Source organism: Poecilia formosa, unplaced genomic scaffold, assembly GCF_000485575.1.
Source record: "Poecilia formosa unplaced genomic scaffold, Poecilia_formosa-5.1.2 Scaffold170, whole genome shotgun sequence".
Taxonomy (NCBI): Eukaryota; Metazoa; Chordata; class Actinopteri; order Cyprinodontiformes; family Poeciliidae; genus Poecilia; species Poecilia formosa.
In genome coordinates this window covers 7692-17229 of record NW_006800109.1, presented here as the reverse complement: position 1 = coordinate 17229, position 9538 = coordinate 7692, and the positions used below count along the sequence as shown (strand labels likewise).

The following is a 9538-nucleotide window of genomic DNA, read 5'->3' as shown; positions in this document are numbered from 1 at the left end:
AACATTCCCCCCGAGTTCGACTCGATGAAAAGTTAACGACTCAAATGGGCGTCAAGCAGTATGAGAATATTCTGTTTAGGAGAAAAAGCTCCTCTCTCTATAATTCAGAGATGTACCTCTGGCCTGGAGAAACACTGGTGTCACATGACCAAAGGAACCCAATTTGATTGGCTAAAAGCCAAGCGACTTCATCTAGTGTCAATAGCTTCGGCTTGGGTCACCAGAAGGTCACCACGTATGGAGACAAACTTTTTGCAGAAAAATATTTTGACGTGTTATTGCAATAACTAAACAGATGCATTCACACCAGCCCAGTTTAGTCCATTTCAATCCAAGTCTGGAAACTACAAACCTAGATCTCTGTTCATTTGAAGTTAACTTTGGTGCGGTTCCAATTCATATGTGAATGCCAACCAGTTTGGAAAACACTCTACAAGCAGGAAGTGGACTACAGGACAGGGAATTATGGGTAAAAGCAACCAAAACAGACATGAGAGTGAAGCACTAGGAGGAGAAATGGCTTTTTTTTTTTTTTTTACCAAAGACAAAGAGAAGTCCTACAACCACTAGAATCTGATTCTACTACATTTTTGTTTACATTTTGTGAAGGAAGTTGCGCTCATGTCTTGAGGTTTTCATGTCGTTTCCCTCAGTTGTTCTTGGTGCAGCGCCCCCACAGGTGAGGAGAGGAACTGATTTTTTAAGGGTTTGGTTTGTTTGACAATGTGGTGAGTGTGAAAGTGAACCGCAGCAGCTGAAAATGTAATAAATGTTGCAATCTTGGTTCTACCAGACAGTTTTTCTCTGAATTTCACAAGAACTTTTAGTGAGTGGTAGAGAGAAATCAAAAAACATTAAAAACCTGTAATCATAAACTTTGACTGCCTTATATTTATGTCTGTTAGTCTGTAGTTGGACACATTATCCTGAATAAGATTATCTTAACATAAAATTCAGGTGAAAGGTCATTTTAAGCTTTGCTTGTTTTCTAAGCATCTTGAATAAAAAAAAGACCCAAAGAAGTTCTGGTTTTGTTGGTCTGGGTGGGTCAGGAACGGGTCAGAGACATTCAGGACAGAATCAGAAACTTTAATCTGACAACAACCAAAGACGTTCCAGAGAACTGAGCAGAAACAGATGAGCAGAAACTAAAAAAGAATTAAAAGGAAATTTTTATCCTGGAAACCGTAAAATTCAGTTAATAATGGGTCCGTCTGGGGTTCTGCTACGCTCTGGTCCGAACATGAAAACAAAAATCAGAGCAGATGGTCACCTACTACAAATAATAATAATTAAAAAAGGTAAAACCAACAGTATGAAAATGAAAGGTTTAACAAAAGGAAGACAAACTATTTCTCTCTCTAATTACTCCACCGTAACATTCAGGTCCCTGCCGACGACTCAGCGTTCTGATTACAATAAGTTCACGGATCTATTTCATCTCTTCCAGATTTTATTTACAGTTAGCTTCTATTTACAGCAACATTAAGCAACACCAGGTGGCGCCAACGGAGGCAGGTCTCTGGACCTGCGCTTTTAGGTTTTAACGTCGCCGTTTACCGGGAAGGATTTATTTATTTATTTTCATAAAATATCTGCATCTAAAATATGTGATCCGAACAGAACTGGAGTGGTTGACCCGGTCCAGTTCTGGCAGCTGGATCATGTAGAGCTATAACCGTTAGAGTGGATTCAGACAAACCGGACAGGAAGTCGTTAGCGGGTCGGCTCCGTCCGTCTGTCCGGCAGAGTGACTGAAAAGGAAATAAAGGAAAGTTCTGATCCAGAAGAGTCCGTCTCGTCCTGCCCTCCGCCCCCTCACGGTGTCGTCTGATTGGACCTCACTGCCCCTCCCACCCTGCTCCTGCACACAGACCAATCACCAGTCAGAAAACCTGAAGCAGGAGGAAACTAGGGCTGGGCGACAAGGCTTCAAAATAAAATATCTGATTTTTTCCATACCAGATCTGATTTTAATCTGTTTTTTCTCCCTTTATTTATTAAAAGAAATTAGTGAGTTGTACAGCAAGTAGTAGGAAATTCTCATTTAATTATGAGAAGCATAATTAAACAAAATTTTACCAGAAGAACATTGTAAAATTACGACAGAAACGATTGGATAAAAGCCTAAATAATTTTTTTTGTATTTATGTGTTGGAGTTCTGATGATGAAATAAGTATTTAATTCTCCAAATATTACAACTTTATTCTTGGAAAATTAGAACCATTTTCATAAAAAAAAACAAAAAAAAACTTATCAGTTATATTTCATCATAGAACTGACCTGAATTCAAAGTCCAAATAAATAGAAACTGTAACAAGATGGAAGGTCTTGGGCACGCGGATGTTAGAGGTGGGTGTTGATTTGAATCTTAAATACAAAATATATACATTTATTGTACAGTTTTGGTTTAAGTGTGTTGTTCTCTCAGCAAACTGCCCTTCAATGAGTTTCTATACTCCAGTTAATGATTACTACATGAGTTGTCAGTCATTTCAATGATCAATTAATCATGATTAATTTGATTAATCGTTTCAGCCTGAACTGGCACCACTATATGGAAACACAAGAAGTGCTTTGCAGAAAATAAAATCCAGATTTTCCAAAAGTAAATCTTCATAAACGAAAAATTTGATCAAATTGAATTTCTCGATTAATCGCCCAGCTCTAGAGGAATCCGTTAAGGCCTCACCTGCAGCTCTGAGGTCAGGGTGGGGGCGGAGCCTGGGGGCGGGGAAGGAGATGAGGGCGGAGTCACTCTGAGGCGTAGGGAACCTCTGGAGGGGGGGGTTTGACGGTGACAGGCTGAGAGGTGCGGCGGGGGGGCGACGGTTTGGGCTGGGCCTGCTGCTGCATGGTGTCGTAGTACGTGACGCCGCCGTACGTCACCTGGGCCTGACCCTGAAACACAGCAGAGGTCACACTGGGTCTGGAGGTTCTGCTGGTTCTGATGAGCAGTGGTCCGGTCTCACCTGTGGGGTTGGATACATGGCAGGGTAGGGGAAGGTCATGACCCCAGGAGGAGGGTAGAACGGAGGAGGCAGCAGCTGTTGTGGTTGCCCCGGTGACAGGGAGACAGGTGGGCCTCCGTAGAGGGCGGGGTTAGCGATGGGGGCTCCTGATTGGTGGGGATGGAGACCTGCAGAGAGAGAGAGGCAGCAGAGTGAGAGGCAGGGCTTAAAGTAAAAAAAAATCCTGAGCCAGAAACTTAGTTATGATAGAAATTAACTATAGCGTTGCTATTACCACTGTTTAATAAAAAGTGTCTTTTATAGTGCAAACAATTGCTTCTAACAGTACAATTAACAAGCTAAACACTCAAACTTCAGTTCATTTCAACTCAAAACAAAATGTAAAATGTCTGCACCCTAAAGGTTAGCCTTACAGGCAAATAAGAGTCCTTTCAGTCAGTGTTTTTGCAAGTAATTTAGAACATGAAACATTACCAACGAAATCAGTGTTTCTCAACTTTTTTCAGGCCAGCGCCCCCTAGCCTTTTTCCAGGTCCCTCACCGCCTCCCATTCTTGTTCTTTGTCATTTTCTAGTTGTTAAATATGCCCCAAAATGACCAGATAAAAGATGAACATGCCAGTTTAAACTTTGATCTAAAACATTGACAGAACTGTAACTACATTAATCATAACTCTTCTTCTATTCAGTGTTTGTCAGTTTCTGGTGGCGCAGCTCTGTGCTGCCTTCAGGAGAATGGGACATCAGAGCATCATCCATAAAATTTCACCCACATGGCATTTATTGTGCAAACCAGAGCTTTCAGTGGAAAAACAAAAGTTCCTTTTAATGCCATAGAAATATGAGACAGAAACATGGATTATATCTTTATATAAACCTGTCTATTGATTATAGATTAATAGTTTTACTGGACAGAAATTACAAAGAACAAATCTGGTTCTTAATCAAATCCTAATGAGTCAAATTGAAAGTGTCATGGAGTCACTGAACAGCCTCATGACATTAATACTGACATGAAAAATGATATTGAAGAAATAAATATATCAAATCTAATTAAAAACATAAATAAGTGATCAGTACTTTACTGTTATGGTCTGTAAGATATTTATTCTCAGTATTAGATGTGGTCTCAATAAACCCATGGTACTTCATATTATTTTACTTTTTATCTGGAAATAGTGTGTTTATTCTTGCCATACAATCCTCTGTATTAATTATTGCTCGAAATGTCTTGCCATACCAGTTTATTCCTCTGTATTTACTGTAGTTTCTTAGTTTATTCTTGCATTTTGTTCTTCATTCATTTCCATTTAGTTTCCTTTGATTAGTATTATCCTCTCTTGGTTTATTGCTATGTCCACTTTAGTTTCTTTCCTGTTGCTAGATTTATTTTATCATTTATTGACCATCATTAATCTTCACTCATCACCTGCTGCGCCGCGAAATCGTCATGTTTCACATCATGTGTTGATTTTTCATTGTTCAGCGTCGGATTCTCTGTTTTTATGCCATAATTCACATCTAGTTCGTTGCTCCGTTTTATGTCCCGCTTCTCCTGTTTCAGAGTTTTGCCCAATGTGCGCGTCTTTTTTTATGTTTTTACCCCCTAAGGTGCAGGGCGTATCGATGGGGAAAAGGCAGACTGACATAAACTTTTTAAAATAACGGAAACAATTTTGGTATTTTGATCATTGAAATTTAAAAGTGCTGTGGTACCGTTGTTCTGTCACCCCCGTTTCACACCGGACCACTTACAGCTCCGGTGTTAACGCTATAAAATGAACGCTCTCTATCGAGGTATCACCATGGAGGGATTTCTTTATTTAAATGGGTTCATTTTTCAGAGGGATACAAAGTCAGGGTATCGTGATTTTAGTAATTACATGTTTATAAGAGCGATTTTCTGTTGTCCTTCCATGGAAGCAGGCAGCTTTCAAACGGAAATAAAACACTTTTTAATACAAGTTGCTGTTTTGACATGATCACAGAACTGCCAAAACATATGTACAAAAATCCTCAATAAAACATAAAATATTAGAAAATCAGACAGCAGACAAAGTGAATCACAGCAATGTCATCAGCCGGTGTAATGCTGACCTGATGCGGTGAAGCTACTAGTAGCAGGATCGGAGCTGCGCCAAGAAGCTACAAACACTGAATAGAAGGAGAGCTGCCATGGATACAGTTGCATCCAAGCATGTTTTAATGTTACACAATACAGTTTTGGGAAGTTGCTCAAAGTCTAAACTGGTATTGTTGTGATTGTAGGTGTAAGGTTTACCTTCGACCAAACGCCCCCCAGAGGAATCCCATCGCCCCCCTTTTGTAAAAATTTCCCCCAGCTTCCCGTCTTGTCCCCTTTCCTTTGCCCAGCGCCACCTGTTTTTAATTCCTTTCTCGAGTAAACGTGTTTCTTTACCAGATGAGACAAACTCCATCTTCATTCATATCGCATTTGATTTACCCGAACGCATGCACTTCTTTTCTACAAAACGTTTTACAGTCATTGGTCANTGGGGATGGAGACCTGCAGAGAGAGAGAGGCAGCAGAGTGAGAGGCAGGGCTTAAAGTAAAAAAAAATCCTGAGCCAGAAACTTAGTTATGATAGAAATTAACTATAGCGTTGCTATTACCACAGTTTAATAAAAAGTGTCTTTTATAGTGCAAACAATTGCATCTAACAATACAATTAACAAGCTAAACAAGCAGTTCATTTCAACTCAAAACAAAATGTAAAATGTCTGCGCCCTAAAGCCTTACAGGCAAATAAGAGTCCTTTCAAGTCAATGTTTTTGCAAGTAATTTAGAACATGAAACATTACCAACGAAATCAGTGTTTCTCAACGTTTTTCAGGCCAGCGCCCACCAGCCTTTATCCAGGTCCCTCACCACCTCCCATTCTTGTTCTTTGTCATTTTCTAGTTGTTAAATATGTGATCAGTTATTTACTGTTATGGTCTATAAGATATATTTATTCTCAGTACTAGATGTGGTCTCAACAAACCCATGGCACTTCAACAATATTATTTTACCTTTTATCTGGAAATAGTGTCTGTTTATTCTTGCCATACAGTCCTCTGTATTAATTATTGCTCGAAAGGTTTTGCCATACCAGTTTATTCCTCTGTATTTACTTTAGTTTCTTAGTTTATTCTTGCATTTTCTTCTTCATTCATTTCTTTAGTTTCCTTTGATTAGTATTGTCCTCTCGGTTTATTGCCATGTCCACTTTAGTTTCTGTCCTGTTGGTTTTATTTTATCGTTTATTGACCATCATTAATCTTCACTCATCACCTGCTGCGCCGCCAAATCGTCATGTTTCAGATCATGTGTTGATTTTTCACTGTTCAGCGTCGGATTCTCTGTTTTTATGCCATAATTCACATCTAGATCATCGCTCCGTTTTATGTCCTGCTTCTCCTGTTTCAGAGTTTTGCCCAATGTGCGCGTCTTTTTTATGTTTTTACCCCCTAAGGTGCAGGGCGTATCGATGGGGAAAAGGCAGACTGACATAAACTTTTTAAAATAACAGAAACAATTTTGATCATTGAAATTTAAAAGTGCTGTGGTACCGTTGTTCTGTCACCCCCGTTTCATACCGGACCACTTACAGCTCCGGTCTTAACGCTATAAAATGAACGCTCTCTATCGTGGTATCACCATGGAGGGATTTCTTTATTTAAATGGGTTCATTTTTCAGAGGGACACACAGTGAGGGTATCGTGATTTTAGTAATTACATGTTTATAAGAGCGATTTTCTGTTGTCCTTCCATGGAAGCGGGCAGCATCCAAACAGAAATAAAACACTTTTTAATACAAGTTGCTGCTTTGACAATCACAGAACTGCCAAAAAAAATGTACAAAAATCCTCAATAAAACATAAAATATTAGAAAATCAGACAGCAGACAAAGTGAATCACAGCAACGTCATCAGCCGGTGTAACGCTGACCTGATGCGGTCAGCGTTACACAGCGGAGCTGTGCCAAGAAGCTACAAACACTGAACAGAAGAAGAGCTGCCATCGATACAGTTGCATCCAAGCATGTTTTAATGTTACACAATACAATTTTGGGAAGTTGCTCACAGTCTAAACTGGTATTGTTGTGACTGTAGGTGTAAAGTTTACCTTCAACCAAATGCCCCCCAGAGGAATCCCAGCGCCCCCCTTTTGTAAAAACGTCCGCCAGCTTCCCGTCTTGTCCCTTTTCCTTTGCCCAGCGCCACCTGTTTTTAATTCCTTTCTCAAGTAAACGTGTTTCTTTACCGGATGAGACAAACTCCATCTTCATTCATATCGCATTTGATTTAACCGAACGCATGGGCTTCTTTTCTACAAAACGTTTTACAGTCATTGGTCAAGAACACGGGAGCTAGAATTCTGATTGGCAGACATCTTTGTCTATTATCTACAGTTTAGTTGAGGCAGGCCATTTGGTCCAATGCTCGCTTTGCTTGGAAGTCTGGCCCCCAGACGGAGCTCTTTACGCCCAAGTTTCAAACATCTGACTAAATAAACCTTCCTTATTTTAATTGTAAGTAGTTCTTTAAATGTCCTGTGAGATGATATACTTACCCATGTATCCATAACAACCGGAACTTTCAATATCCAGCAAGTTATTTTCGCAATTTACCGTCTATTAAACGAGTGCCCCCCGGATTAATTACACTCTCTGCAGCTGCAGCTGTGACGTTACCGTATTAACCCGATATTTGCTGGAAAGTGCAACGTCTCCCCTTTCAGAAACCGTTGGAATTTTTCAGATAGCGCTACGTGTGGCAGAATTACAGTACTGCAAATTTAGATGTGTTGCCGCCGACACGTTCCGGTCTAGCCTGGAGACTACAGTTTGGTTGAGGCGGACGTTTGGTCAAAAGCCGGAAATCCGGCCCCCGGCCGGAGCTCTTTAAGCCCTGGTGAGAGGGCGACCAAGGAGGGTTGTGAAATGGTGAATTTAAAGGAAACCCACCAGGATGAGGGATGTGCATCTCTGGCTGGACCAGCATGCCCTGGGGCGGGATGGGGGCGGGGCCTTCTCCGTGGGTGTAGATTGGTCCCTGGTAGGACACTGGGGGGGGGCAGAACAGGTGATCAGAGGAAAACACCAGCAGCTGCAACACAGCTAATAAATAAAGCATCTAGGACTAAAACGATTAATCGTTATTAATCAATTATTGAAATAATCAACTAATTCAGTAATTGATTAATCGTTAACTGTAGTATACAGACAAAAAAAAAAAAGACTATTTGGAACTACAACCTCAGAGTGGTAATGAAACCAAAAATGTACAAAAAAAATATTACATTTCTACCTTAAAGTCCCCAATGGGACAGTTTTTCATTCACCTGGTTAACAAAATCTACTATTAAACATTTTCATCCAAATATTAATCAGTTAAATAGCCAAAAGATCAGCCCTACACTGTGTTGATGCTCAGTCATGTTCAGTTTTTTTATGTTGATGTTAAACATATTTTTAGTTGATGAAGCATAAATTAAACGAATGCTGTTAATAAACTATAAAAATGTTTATTTTCTTATTTAATGAATGAATTTATTAATTTATTTGCATCTACTAGTGTATTTTTAATATTGGATAAAAAGGCATAAGTGGTTAAATGCAGAATGTGCCATATTTCTATTGATTAATTGTCAGAGTAATCAATAGATTAATCAATAACTATAATAATCATTAGTTCCAGACCTAACACCATCTGGACCTGATTCCAGTTAAACTTCATAATCCGGTACCAACGGCTCAATCCGAGGTTCTGACCGCAGTTCTAAACCTGGACACACTGCTGAAGTTTTGCTGACCCCTGCTGGTGAAACAGAGGAGGTGCAGCAATAATCTGAAAACTGATCTGCTGCATTTTCAGTTTGGATTCTAGTAGAAAACTCCTGAAAAGCAGCATCATCAGGACCCGGATAGACCCAGATGGACTCGGATGAGCTGCAGCTCTAACAGAATCAGAACCGAAAAAAAAACCCGAGCTAAAACCTCCATCAAAGGAGCAGTCAGAACCTTGTTAAAACGCATAAAAATATATTTTTCCACAAACATTAACAGAACTGATAAGTGTGATGGTTCTGATTGATCGGGTTTTATCAGAACTTTATCTCTAGTTCTTCAACTCCAGCTCTAATGTCCTACTGGTTGAACTGGGGGGAATCTTACTGGGCTCGTAGTAGTGTCCCGGCTCCATCACTCCCAGGTGCATGGGCGGGGCCGGTTCTGGAACGGCTCTCTGGCGCTGGGAGGAGTAACGCTTGGCCCGGTTGGAGCCCACGCTCATCTCCTCCATGTTGGAGTACTGAGGCGGCCCACCGGCCATGTGGATGGGGTTGGGAAGACCTGCAGAGAGGTACACTGGTTTAACTGGGACATGGATCAGTTGGACTGGTTTAACGGGGTCTCTGTACTCCCAGTATGGAGGGACTGGTTTAACTGGGTCTCTGTACTCCCAGTATGGAGGGACTGGTTTAACTGGGTCTATGTACTCCCAGTATGGAGGGACTGGTTTAACGGGGTCTCTGTACTCCCAGTATGGAGGGACTCACCTCT

At 40.5% G+C, this 9538-nt stretch overlaps 1 protein-coding gene across 2 annotated transcripts in view; it reads right to left on the bottom strand.

Annotated features, from left to right (window-relative positions):
- Positions 1 to 1176: 1176 nt before the first annotated feature.
- The window catches only part of casc3 (casc3 exon junction complex subunit), a 15251-nt gene continuing 6889 nt past the window's right edge, over positions 1177 to 9538 (bottom strand). The window contains exons 8-12 of one of the 2 annotated variants that reach the window (XM_016677958.1): positions 9152 to 9331; positions 7943 to 8041; positions 2974 to 3140; positions 2694 to 2902; positions 1177 to 1864 (exon numbers count right to left, since the gene is read on the bottom strand). In XM_016677958.1, coding sequence (XP_016533444.1) covers positions 2756 to 2902; positions 2974 to 3140; positions 7943 to 8041; positions 9152 to 9331 — 593 coding nt within the window. In that variant the 3' untranslated portion in view covers positions 1177 to 1864; positions 2694 to 2755. The remainder of the gene's footprint in view (positions 1865 to 2693; positions 2903 to 2973; positions 3141 to 7942; positions 8042 to 9151; positions 9332 to 9538) is intronic. The other variant, XM_007564952.2, reaches the window with a different exon arrangement.